The sequence below is a fragment of the Tympanuchus pallidicinctus genome, unplaced genomic scaffold (assembly GCF_026119805.1).
Source record: "Tympanuchus pallidicinctus isolate F22 unplaced genomic scaffold, pur_lepc_1.0 scaffold23, whole genome shotgun sequence".
NCBI lineage: Eukaryota > Metazoa > Chordata > Aves > Galliformes > Phasianidae > Tympanuchus > Tympanuchus pallidicinctus.
This window is the reverse complement of record NW_026294740.1, coordinates 3,146,053-3,159,127: the sequence shown is the minus strand read 5'-3', so window position 1 is coordinate 3,159,127 and position 13,075 is coordinate 3,146,053. Positions and strand designations below refer to the sequence as shown.

Here is a 13,075-nt window from a genome sequence, read left to right as displayed (position 1 = left end):
TCCTACTGTCTCTAAATGTAGGTCACTTATAAATATTATGTTGACTTCAAATATATCTTTTTTCTTTTCCTTTCAGGTTTTGGAAGGTCTGAGAAAGGTTACCTTAATTACCACCAGAGATGTGAGCTTTGCTGAGTCCAGAAGAGATGCCTTAATAGCAATTGCAGAGTATGTTTATCATCTTTATTTTTTATCTAATTTTAATTCTTTCTATAGAAGCTTCTGCTGTTTGCTCCACTTCCTAATACAAGCTCACTGCATGGATCTTGAAATCACCCTATGAAAAAAATTAATCATTTCTAATGTGGAACCACGTGCATCTCCATTATCCCCATACGCCTTTGATTCACAGGATTATTTCACATCTGAGGATGGCGTACAGCTCTCATGTCCTGTTTTTAAATCAATGAAAAAAGTAGCTAGAATACATTTCAAAGTTCACCTTTTACATGGGCTGCAGTTTGGTGAGCTTCAGTGAAAATGAGCAGCATAGATTTTTCCACTTAATTAAAGAAAAAGATTGAATTTGTTTGAAGAAACTTTTTATCTTAAGGAATATTTTCAGTGTTTATGTGCCACAGCGTATTTCATGTTAATAGTATCAGAGCATGTATACTCTTGAACTGTTACAATGCAGAAAAATCTTGTTCTCACATTAAGCATATCTTCAATACAAAGAAATATCAAATTCAATGCACTTATTATTAGTGCTTTGCTCAACTTGCTTGCTTCACTGTAGTAAGAGTACAGAAAGTGCCAGTTAAGTGAAGAGTTAAGTAAAGGCTTCTTTTTGTGGTATTTCAGAACATGAAAGCATTCTGCTTCTCTGTTGCGATTTTGGTTTAGATGGCATTTTTTAAACCTGAGCACTGATAAGAAATCCTCAAATCTACAATAGTCTCAGAACCATTCTGCATACTGTATGTTGGTTGGAATTGTTACGGGGTTTAGAATACTCTTATGTCTAGTGAATTTTATTAAGCAACAGAACAAAGCTATGATCTTAATGTTTCCCCTTGCTAAAGTATTTTTTCCCCTCTGTTTTCTCTTTTTAAAGGATTTGCCAGACAGTAGGTGTTAAAGGCGAAGGATCCCAGGAAGAGTTTATCTGCAAAGATAATGTTGCTGAGATTTATGCTACATTGCTCAATTGTGTGACTGACTACACCACAGACAGCCGAGGAGATGTTGGAGGATGGTAAGATGCCTTGCAATGGGAGACTTCAGCTTAGCGCCATGTTTTATGTCCAGTTAAAGAAATATTTTGAAAACCTATTAGAAATAAGATAATTTCAACCTTGTGGTTTGAGTTTGGAAATGTGCTGATGGAATAAATGTGGAAAGGGAAAGCTGTTCAAGCTGTTTGTCCCTTCACACCAAGAAGATGTGAAACTGGAGTTCAGAGTTGTTGTCATATTGAATATTAGGAACGTATTTAGCTGTTAAAAGTACAGTGGTTTGAGTTGTCTTTCCTAGTTTCTTTGAAGTAGTGCATCGACTCCTAGTTATCCTAGTTATCTAGTTATCTGCTCTCCATCATATTTGAGAAGTCGTGGCTGTCAGGTGAGGTCCCGGATGACTGGAGGAAGGGTCACGTCACTCCCATATACAAGAAGGGGAGCAGGGAGGACCCGGGGAACTACAGGCCGGTGAGTCTCACCTCAGTGCCTGGGAAGATCATGGAACAGATCCTCCTGGACAACATGCTCGATCACATAAAGAATGAGCATGTGATCCGAGACAGCCAGCACGGCTTCACCAAGGGAAGGTCATGCCTGACTAATCTTGTGGCCTTCTATGATGGAGTGACGGCATTGGTGGACGAAGGGAAGGCGACTGATGTCATTTACTTGGACCTGAGCAAGGCCTTTGACATGGTCCCCCACCACATCCTCATCTCCAAATTGGAGGGAAGTGGATTTGATGGGTGGACGACCCGATGGATAAGCAATTGGTTGAAAGGCCGCAGACAGAGGGTGGTGGTCAATGGCTCTATGTCCAGGTGGAGGCCGGTAACAAGTGGTGTCCCCCAAGGGTCTGTCTTGGGACCGGTGCTCTTTAACATCTTTATTAATGACATCGATGAGGGAATTGAGTGCACCCTCAGCAAGTTTGCTGACGACACCAAGCTGAGTGGTGCGGTTGATACGGCGGAAGGAAGGGATGCCATTCAGAGGGACCTCGACAGGCTGGAGGGCTGGGCTCGGGTGAACCTAATGAGGTTCAACGGCAAAGTGCAAGGTTTTGCATTTGGGCCGGAGGAACCCCAGGCACCCGTACAGGCTGGGAGGAGTGGGCCTTGAGAGCAGCTCAGCAGAGAAGGACCTGGGGGTCCTGATGGACGAGAGACTGAACATGAGCCAGCAGTGCGCTCTGGCAGCTCGAAAGGCAAATGGGATCCTGGGCTCCATCAGGAGAGGGGTGGTCAGCAGGGACAGGGAGGTGATTGTCCCTCTCTACTCGGCTCTTGTGAGGCCCCATCTGGAGTCCTGTGTCCAGGTGTGGAGCCCTCAGTACAAGAAAGACAGAGAGATTTTGGAAAGGGTCCAGAGGAGGGCGACTGAGATGATCAGGGGGCTGGAGCACCTCCCCTATGAGGACAGGCTGAGGGAGTTGGGCTTGTTCAGCCTGGAGAAGAGAAGCTGCGGGGTGACCTCATTGCAGCCTATCAATACCTGAAGGGAACCTACACCCAGGAGGGGAGTAAACTCTTCAAAAGGGCTGACAACAGCAGGACGAGGGGAAATGGATGCAAGTTGAGGGAGGAAAGATTTAGGTTGGATGTTAGGGGGAAGTTCTTTACAAGGAGAGTGGTTAGGCCCTGGAACGGGCTGCCCAGGGAGGTTGTGGATGCCCCGTCCTTGGACGTGTTCAAGGCCAGGTTGGACGGGGTCCTGGGCAACCTGATGTGAATGTGTGTGTTTGGTGGCCCTGCTAGGCAGGGGGGTTGGAACTACGTGATCCTTGAGGTCCCTTCCAACCCGGGTGATTCTGTGTTTCTGTGATTATCGAGCTCCTTTTGTGTTCGTGCGTTGTTGTTTCTTGCCAGCAGAGGGAGCAGTTGCTTAATTTGTGGGTAACAAATTTTCAGTGGTTGCTAACCATGGTTGTACTGTCTTAGGAAGGTTGCAGAGGCCGTGAAGTTAGTGTGCCTTGCAGGCAGCCATGGTTGGGTGCCTTCTTCCTCATCACACTTCTTTCTGTGACCAGAACAGCCTCAGAGATTTGCTCCTTTCTCCTGCTGTGGACAAAACAGACCAGTCCTGGAGCAACCTTTAAGTTTTTCACTACAGTATTTACAAATGTGTTGAAAAAGGGTAGAGGGAAAATAATCTAAGTCACTCCTAAAAGCCTAAGTTAATGTTTGTGTGTTCCTAGTTATATTTTTTATGCAATGATGCCTTGAGCCTCAGCCTTTAATAGTGGTTGTCATATGGCAGCAAGGTTCTGTGGGGAATGGAACACATGGTGTGAATGGAAATTCCAAGGAAATCTAGGGAAGAAGGGAAACAACGCAGGACGGCAAGTCAGAGAAATGTAGGTGCATCTGACATCTCAAACTTAAAAGAGGAAACAAGAATGCAAAGCAGTAAGGATCAAGAACAGGTCATTCCAGTACGCGCAAGGGAGGAAGCATCTTGGCATTCCTTCTTCTTTGTCAGCTGTCAGACAGCAAGCAGGCGAGTGGGTCTGTAGCTTAGAGGATGTAATAGCACTCGAGTGACACAAGAGTAGCTTGAAGAAAATGTAAGAGCAAGTGTGTAGGGTGATGAGTCAGAGAAAGGAAGAGAGACGGAGCTTTCTGCTTTCAAAATTCGGTGAGTTGCTGAAGCCGATAAGGGAGAAACTGGTGAAGTATAATTAGTCACTCAGTGAGCTTCCGCTTGTAGCAGCTCACAGGTTCCCCTACTGATGGTCTCTTTGTCCATCTGAATTTAAACACAGAACAAAATTCTGCAAAGTAGAAATTTTCAAAGAAATCTTAAGGAAATTGAATTGCCATTAAAATTCAAATGTGCTTTGAGCCCCATTTTTTTTCACCTTCTTTCACAAGGTTGGCCAAAATCAACAGTCCCAAAACATGTAAATTGAAGGGGGAAGGGAAGGCTTTTCTCATAGCAAACTATAGCCTGCTGAACACTTTTGTGGCCTCTTAGATATATTTTCTCATTCTATTTCTTTTAAATTGTTGACTAAGATGGAAAGATAAGGAGAGAATTGCCATTCTCTGCAGAGACCTTTCCTTTGCTGTGTAATTTTTGTCTTTCTTTAATGGAATCGTGGGAAAGTATAACCAACTGTACTTTCCATATGCAAACTTCACATTTATTTTGACAGATAGTTTGCTAGGACTTGTCCAATCTGACTACAGGTGTTAGAAGTGAGTATCTACGAGTCAGATACTGCATGAAAAGGGGAGAAAAACATCCTTTGATGAAAGATTGCCAAACTTGTATTAAACTGCTTAGGAAAAAATGATGTCATTTACTTTCTTTTTTTTTTTTTTTTTTTTTTTTTTTACCATTATGACAAGTGTCTCACTCAGTTTTAGACTACATAGGCAGCTATTTTTTTCAGTTTATTTTGGAAAGTTTGCAATAGGCAGGTGTGCCCTTTTGTAAATTTCTTTCTATGTATTTACTTATTACTAAGAAAGGATGAATGTGCTGGCTCCAGTCAGGAAGATGGGCATCAAGCAGATGTTAATGTTATTTAAGCTAATCTTTTTCACAGAATTATTATAGGAGACAGATTTGAGCCATTCTAAGTCACAGTTTTTCCTGATTCTAGAAGTACTAAGCTTGAAAATTTGTGAAAAGTGTGATGCTTTCAGAAGTGGTTTAAATATTTGTAAAAGCATTGATGAGTCTTTTTAGAAAAAGAGAATTTGAAGACAAAAGACTGAGTTTTAAAAGCATTTTGCACGCTGCATGTGACTAATGGCTATCAGTGTTGGCTTTAATAACCTGACGATAGCTGGCTGGAATGAAAACCAAGATGGTCAGGTTGGGGATCTGCCTGGAAGCGAGGATGGCTCTCAGTGCAAACATGGGCTTTGCTTTATGGGATGGGGATTTATGCAGTCATATGCACTCCTCTTCTTCCCAAAATACAGTAACTGCTCCCACTGTTCAGTGTTTTCAATGTTTTGTACCTGCTGGTATTTTTGCCAGTGTCTGTTTAGCCTAACTGCTGCTGTATTTGTGAAAGTACTGATTAAGTGCTCTAACATCTTTCTGTTTCAACAGGGTACGTGAAGCTGCTATGACAAGTTTAATGAAAGTGACGCTTTTGCTGGTTCAGAATGAAGCAGAGTTAATTAATGCCAACATGTATGTTACTTGTTCTCTTTTTGTCTTATCTCTTATAATTGCATTCCAGTCCATACAAGGAAGTATTGCTTATATATTGTATGCTTACTCCTCTGTTGAGCATATGGAACCTTTGATAGAAATGCATGGATTTTACGCCACGTTAGATGCTGACAATATTTATCTGTGTTTCAGAGAGGCTTACCTCAATGAGAGAAAGTGGGTGGCAGTCTCACTTTACAAATACAGTGCATCTGTGAGATCTGGTCTGTACTTGCAGCCTCTGTGCACGCTGCCAGCATTATTCACTTAAATAGAATAGGAATTCACCCACTTACACAGAGCACTCACTGCATCATTGGTTTGGAATGTGGTGAAATGTGAAAATGAATTTGTTTTCATTTCTGTCATCTGTATGGAATTATTAACAAGGAAATACATTAAAAACAAAATTTACACTGAGATTCAGATTTTTGATTTCATGAGTATTTGTTCACGTTCCTAATGGTGAATGTGATTTTTAAGTACAGCTTGAGGTGAAGCAAGATAGATGATGGTTCATGGACAGAGCATGCCCGTATGGCTGAACAGCTGCATGATTTCTAGGTTTAAAAACAAGTGAATGACTGTTGGTTGGTGATTCAGACACTTGGTGAATCAGGTGGATTCTAGGAATGCAGCACTCAGCCAATGCCCGCTGTCCAGGGGTTTCCTCCTGTTGGACTTACGCAGAAATTATTGCATCAAACTTAAAAGAGAATCCTTCCTGCTTGATTAAAAGAGAGGGAATCACATTTGTTTGGTGTTGTAGGTCTTACTGTAGCTGAAAGAGTTGCTCTTTCTGATGTCTTAGTTTTCCTGTTGAAGGTGTAAAGCACCTTGTAGAACACAGTTTTATAGCGCAGAGTTTAATTATGGATGCAGAGTAATTGGGATTCAGTTAAATAACTAACCAGAGCTGAATCCTCATGTGGGACAGATAATTTGGGAATAGACCTTGTCTACTGGTACGTCTGCAGTTTTGTACTTGAGAATGTGCTTTTCCCAAGGTTCCTGTCCTGTTTCCATCTGAAATGTTCATCCAGTCCATAAAGCACCATTGTATATTCTCAGATGAAAGGTGATATGTGAATATGCTGTGTAACGTTAGAGTCGTGGCATTTTTTGATTGATACATGGGAAATAGATCTCTAAATATTCTGTCACCATTTTGATTTCTTAAATCCTCTGCATATTCATCACAAAGCGTTAAACCAGACTTCTTTCATGTTGGTATGATTTTGATATTGCTGCAGTGATTTCAATACACATTCTACTCATTATATATGATGAATTGTTCTCTCTCACTCTCTCTTTCTATTTTTTATAGCTGCAAACAGATAATGTGTTGGCTGGCCCAACAATCAGCTGAAAAAATTGATAAGTTTCGAGCTCATGCAGGATCTGTGTTCCTTACTCTGCTACACTTCGACAGTCCTCCAGTTCCACACATACCTCATCGAGAAGAACTAGAGAGGATATTTCCAAGGTAGTAGATTGAAGAAGCTTTCCTGAATCAGTGGAAATAAATTGTTTGTTTTACTGGGAAATATTTGGTGCTGTTTGTCAAAATTTCATTGAAGTGTTCAATGAATACCTGTAAGCATACAAAACAGACCCACAGAAAAGAATTTGTGGCATGAGTGTCTATGAAAACCGTGATTTCATAAGGAGAGAAGGTGTTCATGGTAATGCTGCTGAAGTCTTCCTCTGGATCAGCTCCAATAATTTCTGAACCCACTGGCCAGTTTCATGGTAGGTTAGGGATGGTAGGGGTCATGTCTGCAGGGATAGTTTGGTTGTAAGGAACTTTCAGAGATCAAGTCCAACTGTCTGAGCACTTCAGGACTAACCAAAAATGAAAGCATGTTGTAAAGGGCATTATTCACATGCCTCTTAAGCACTGGACGAAAGAGTAGTTGCTTTTTCAGCATAGAGAAAAGTCCTTTGGAAAAGGAAACTGTGGTTCAAATGCTGTATCTGAAACAGGACATGGAGTTGAACAGTGCTTTGCTGACTGTAGTCTTGGTGATTGTTTTCCTCATGCAGCAATGATTGATTTGGGGTTTTTAGGTAACTCAGAGGCTTTCTTCACTGATGTTGCTTGAGGAACTATCATAGCACTGTATGAAGATGGAAGTGCACACAGGCAAAATTATTTCTTTTTTTTTCCTTTTCCCTTGCCCCAGGTCAGAGGCCAAAACTCTAAACTGGAATGCTGCATCAGAAGCTTTCCCTCGAATCACCCAGCTTTTAGGTTTGCCTGCATACCAATATTATGTGCTTTTGGGTCTCTCAGTGTCTGTTGGTGGATTAACAGAGACAACGGTAAGAAAGTAGAGTGGCTTCCCTGTTTGGTAGGAGGATGTATTTATTTAATGCCTGCTTTTAACTCTTATTAAAAATATCCTGAAAGTATTTAGGATATTAATTATTAGTTGTCAGCATGTGTTTACTGCATGTATAGAAAACACAGTTTTTGTTTTGATGTGATTTCTTGAAAAGTGCCATTGAGGTATCAAGAAGTACATTATGAAGCAGTGCCTATCATTCAAATGTCAAACTGCACCTCTGAGCTTCGCAATCTCTACTTCATTCTTCTGAGTACAAACTTCTTCCTTATCACTGGTTTTGGTATTCCCTCATGCTGCCACAATCTTCAAGACTTCAATTATCCTTCTGTCCTTCTTCTACAGTTTGTGTTACTTTCAGAATTATTTATTTCAAGGTATTTGACTTGGTTTGGCTGAGCACGTAATGCATATGAGAACAATATATTGCAGTAAGGGCACAATTCTGTACTCACTGCAAAGAATCAATGATCAGCAACAGAATATTTTGGTCTGTCAGTCTTTAAATTGCAGAGGTCCTCTAGGAGCTGATGGTGGTCTAAAGCAGCAGTCAGTATGCAGTCAGTGATTGAGGGTTTCTGAATCAAAGTGCAGTCTGTAAATAAGTACACTGGAGGAGTGGAGGTGGCAGGAAATGCAGTTTTTGTTGAGAGAACAGCTCCTGCTGCTCACAGGAGGAGGAGGTCATCGTTCTGTTGTCTCCTATGGCTGCCACTTCTCAGGCTTACCAGGACTGTTTGGAGTGCATCCAAGTGATGGGGTTTGCCTGGTGCCATAGGTTTTGAATTTGTGATCCAAAGAGATTTCCAGATCCCTGGGTGCTTCATGGAACTGAGGATCTGGTGTCTGCAGCATCATGTATTTAAGGCAATTTTGACAATTCTGATGTTTCTAAATGTCGACTAATTAGATAGAAACGGCTATTTTTGAAAGTTTGAAAACATATGTTTATTGGTTGGTGACAATAATTAGTGGATAGACAATGTAACTCTTAGCAGATTTTTATAATAGCAGATGTGCACATGGAATTCAGCTTGCAGTCAAACATTTAATTACTGGAGGCTCCACCAAAACCAAAGTTATTCTTGTAAGCATAAAAGGGGAGGAAAGTGGTGGGGGAGCAGACAGTCTGACTGCTACCAAGGTCAGATGAAAATTCTTATTCAATGTTCTATTTTTTTTCTTTAAGTTCAGTTTGTGCTCAGTTTTGTGAAGTGCAAACACTCGGGTGCTGATAGCAGCCCTGCCTGCTGCCATCCATCAGTGTATTTTAGGGAAACCTCCTGTGCTTCTTTCAAAACTGCAGTTTTGAAACGTTAACTTTCTGTGACCCTGTGCTCATCCTCAGCACTGAGGCCTTGTTCTGGTTCAGATATTCTCAGGGGGTTTGGCCCTGGAAACAAAGTGACCTCATTCTTTTTTTGAGCCAAATAGAAGAGCAGGAGAGGCTGGAAGTGTGTGCTATTTACAGTGGGGATTAAGCAGTGTGTGGTGCTTTACATTTAATACTTACAGTGTGATGTATAAATTACCATCGATGACTCTTGTAGTGACTTGTTTGAAACGATTCCATCCACGCCAGTAGTGATCTTTGTTGAATATCCAGGGATTCATTTAAAACATAAATTGACAATTTGAAGAGTTGCTCCTATTAAATCCGTATGAAAGAAGTAAATTTAAAAACCTTAGGTAAAAGGAAAGGATTATTCAGGTATGTGTTCTGCAGTACTGTGTTCTGCAATTACTTCTTTCTTCCCTCTCTCACTTAAGAAAACTGAGTACACAAATGCAGACTTGGATATAAAAGTTAGAAAGTTCAGCTTTCTCATATGCTGCATGACCACAGGCTTTTAGGTTTGTCTTTACATCTCCTCAGGGTGTTGGTGGAAGATGGCTGTGCTGTAGTTCAGTCACTGGCCTTCCTTCTATAGTTAAAAATTGCCCAGCAGTACATTTAGTGAGAGCAGTTCTTTACATTTGCTGAGATGTGCTGCATGGAGTATCTCAGAGCCATTGTGGTGGCAGTGGTTGCTGAAAGCATTCCAGCATTTTGAGTGAGGAGGAAAAACAGAAGGTGTTGTTCCCTTTGGCATTCGGCACCACTGCTGTGTGCGCTTCCTGTGTAAAAGCATCCTCCATAGTTGTATGTATGGCCTGCGGTGATGTGTGTTTCTTACAGCTGCATAAATATCCTCCCAGGACACAGGGATATGAACTGAGCAACAGTGTCCTTTCTGCAGGTCACAACTGCTGTAGTTTCAGGGCTTGGGGTGTAATTTCACAATTGTTGAACCACACGGCATGCAGAACTTTGTCTGGTGATTCTCCTCCCCCCCATACAAACTGCAGAGTGTTTCTGGTTTGGGATATGGTTTGGAGAAAACATTATTGGACTTTGATCAGATATGATAGTTGGGACAAATGAAAATATTGGGACATTCGTAGGTAGAAAAAGTGAGAACAGCATCCAGTTCTGAACCACCTGGTTGTGGTGAATTGATGTATGTTGCATTTGAATGAACAGCCTGGAATGTCACTTTCCTAAATGACAGCCCTCCAGCAAAATACACTAAGAGTCATTTCTGGCATCCTTTTTTACAAAGAAAGAAATAGTGCGAGTTGTTATATTCCCACTTGTCTTAAAACATCCCTGACTTCAGCCCTACTTATTGCCCTCCAAAGACTTGGTGAGTTATAAGGAGTGTTCTGGGTAGAATGAAGGAGACACAGTTTTGCTTGTGCTAAAACTTGAATGATGTGCAGTGTTTTTTTTGTTACTGGGAAAACAGAGCACTGCAGTGCTGTACGTTTGTCAGGGTTAGAAATGATCCCAAGCCAGTGTTACTGAGCGCTGCCATCGCGCCTTCCAGACGTGTTTCAGGAATGTTTGCACTTTCTCTGTAGGTCTTTCTCTGTTTCAGTGTTTCTTTGAAGGCTGAAGCTTTTAGCAGCCATCTGTAGATAAAAACACTGCTTTTGTAGGAGCTCTTCCTGTAGTTTCTCATTTGCCTTCTGTCTGTGCTGAGGTAGGTGCAGAAGGCTGAATGCTTTCCTGTTCTGCTCTTCTCTCCTCTCCCTAGAGCCCTACTTGTGGCCTCTGTGCAGATGCTTTTTTCCTTCCTTAGGTTCTGGAGTTGCTGTGTATTTCAACTGTGCTACTGGATGCCTGTTAAGATACCAGGGCTTCTAAGGAGACTGGGCTTAGGTGCAAGACCTTTAGGGCATGTGGGTCTCCAGAGCATCTTCAGTGCTGTATCATCCTTTCTCAATGTGCCACACAGAGGGCTTTCAAGATAGGAATGCAAGGAATCATAGCCCTTCTGGGGATCAGGCATCTGTAGAGCTGACAGGCAGCTGGGGTTCCAATGTTCAGCTGTAAATCAAATGTCTGAGTCCATTTCCTTTGAACAAATCCATCCCGCCATTGCCTCAGGACTATTTTCAGAAGTATTGTACTTCAGTTTTACAGCAAGCTGATTGGGAAATGTTTTTGTGACAGCTTATTTAGACACTTTATTTATCCTGAGCTGTGTGTGCTTCTCCCCTTGCTGTAGCTGCACTTCTTAATGGCCTCGCTCGTACTTTTCCCCCGGTTCCAGCATTAAAATCCATGGTTTTACCACCAAATAAAGGGCCCTGTGCTTCATTACCTCCTGTTGGCTGAAGCGATGGCAGAGTTGGGCCTTGGCAAACTGCTGTGTTTCCTAAGAACAAGGTTATTGTCCTTGTCCAGGGCTCCTCTGGAGTTCCTACCCAATGCTGTCTGAGCTCCAACCTGTTGACCTCCTGATTTCCTTTCCCACTCCTCATGCAGCCACCCCAGGGAAAGGTGTGCATTTGCCAGAGTGTGAATTCTGTGTTGTGCCAGTGAGGAAAAATTCTGGAGATGTTCTCTGTAAGTCCTTGTGAGCACTGGGGTGGTGGCTCAGGTGCTCTTTGGAGGCTGTCCGCATTAAAAAGGAAGCATTCATCTGAGGAGGAAATGGGATGTAGAATGTTTGGTCTGGTATTAAATGGGGAGGTTGGTGGCCCTGTATGTGGCAGGGGGGTTGGAGATTCGTGACCCTTGAGGTCCCTTCCAACCCTGGCCATTCTGTGATCCTGTGAATGTTGATAAAGTGTTACCTTGTGCTAAGGTTCCATTGGTCTGCACTGTCTGTTTGAAAAATGTCCTGGTTTAAAATCTGCTGAGCAGTAGTGGTCTGTCCAGTCCACTGGACAGTTTTTTCTGCAGTTTTTCTGGTTACCCTGCTGTGTCTCAGTTCTGCACAGCCTCCAAATGGTCCACATGTAGGTGTGCCCCTTTTCTTTTATATAGCTGAAATAGCTGAAGTAGCATCCAGTGCAACGCTACAGGTGAGGACCCTCAATTGCCCTGAAGTTTAATTGCAGATAGTCCAAAGGGACTGCACACAGCTGAACCTTAAACACAGCACCGAAACTTCCACCTGCTGCTGCTCTGAACTGGCTGATTCCCATCTGAAATTAAACCAGGTGTCCTTATTTCTGAGGTGGCTTTAGTTTTTAACCGAGTTTACTTCTGGCTTGTGTGCCCTGCTGGAAAACACTGTGCTGTGAGAGCTCACTGCATTTTTCAGTCACGTCAGCTTGTTCAATAAATGCTCAAAATGTTCAATAAACCCCCCAGAGTTCTTGCTTCTAACTGACAGAGCCATAACTCTAGCATTATTTAAAGCACAGCAGGATAATGATAGTGCTATAGGGATGTTTTATTTTGAAAGAAAAAAAATGAGGGATCTTTGATGTGGACTTTTTTGCTACAATGGTAAAGGTTACAAAGGGTTAAAAAAACCCACTTCGAACAAAGATTAATGAAAGCAAAATATAATCTTCCTGTCAAACGTTGGTACAGAATGCATGCGCTGTCAGAAGAGCAGCACAGGTGCACAGCACAGCAGGTCATTCCCTGAGCCCTATTCTGAGCTTTCTTCTGCTGCAGCTCAGGTACTCTGCACAGAGCCTTTTTGACTACATGAAGAAAATCCAGAGCGATTCCAGCGCCATGGAGGGCTTCTGTGAGACACTGCTGAAGGTCTTTGAGGACAACCTGCGGAACGACCGGTAACTTTGCTTGGTTTCTGTATCTTGAACACAACCATTTGAAGTTGGATGCAGAGAGCATCTTCTTCCACTGTGCCTGAAGCACGTAAACCTGCCTTAATATCTTTGTTTGGTACAGCACACCTTCGCTAAAGCTTGTACCAAAGAAGTGTTGGTAGGACGTTCTGCACGTGCTGTAGTTCAATATGAGGCACCATGTTTCAGCATCATGTTTTTCTATAGTGCAGTACTGGGGACTGACAGTGCTGTGTGCTGTGCAGTGCAGTCTGTGCTTTATTTTGGCAGTGGTCT

The 13,075-nt window shown here is 42.4% G+C and overlaps 1 protein-coding gene across 1 annotated transcript in view; it reads left to right on the top strand.

The window, feature by feature from the left end:
- Nucleotides 1-13,075, top strand: part of TBCD (tubulin folding cofactor D) — a 109,336-nt gene that overhangs the window by 84,101 nt on the left and 12,160 nt on the right. Inside the window, exons 28-33 of the mRNA XM_052687967.1 lie at nt 77-168; nt 1,058-1,198; nt 5,250-5,333; nt 6,682-6,840; nt 7,541-7,679; nt 12,663-12,784. Coding sequence (XP_052543927.1) covers nt 77-168; nt 1,058-1,198; nt 5,250-5,333; nt 6,682-6,840; nt 7,541-7,679; nt 12,663-12,784 — 737 coding nt within the window. The remainder of the gene's footprint in view (nt 1-76; nt 169-1,057; nt 1,199-5,249; nt 5,334-6,681; nt 6,841-7,540; nt 7,680-12,662; nt 12,785-13,075) is intronic.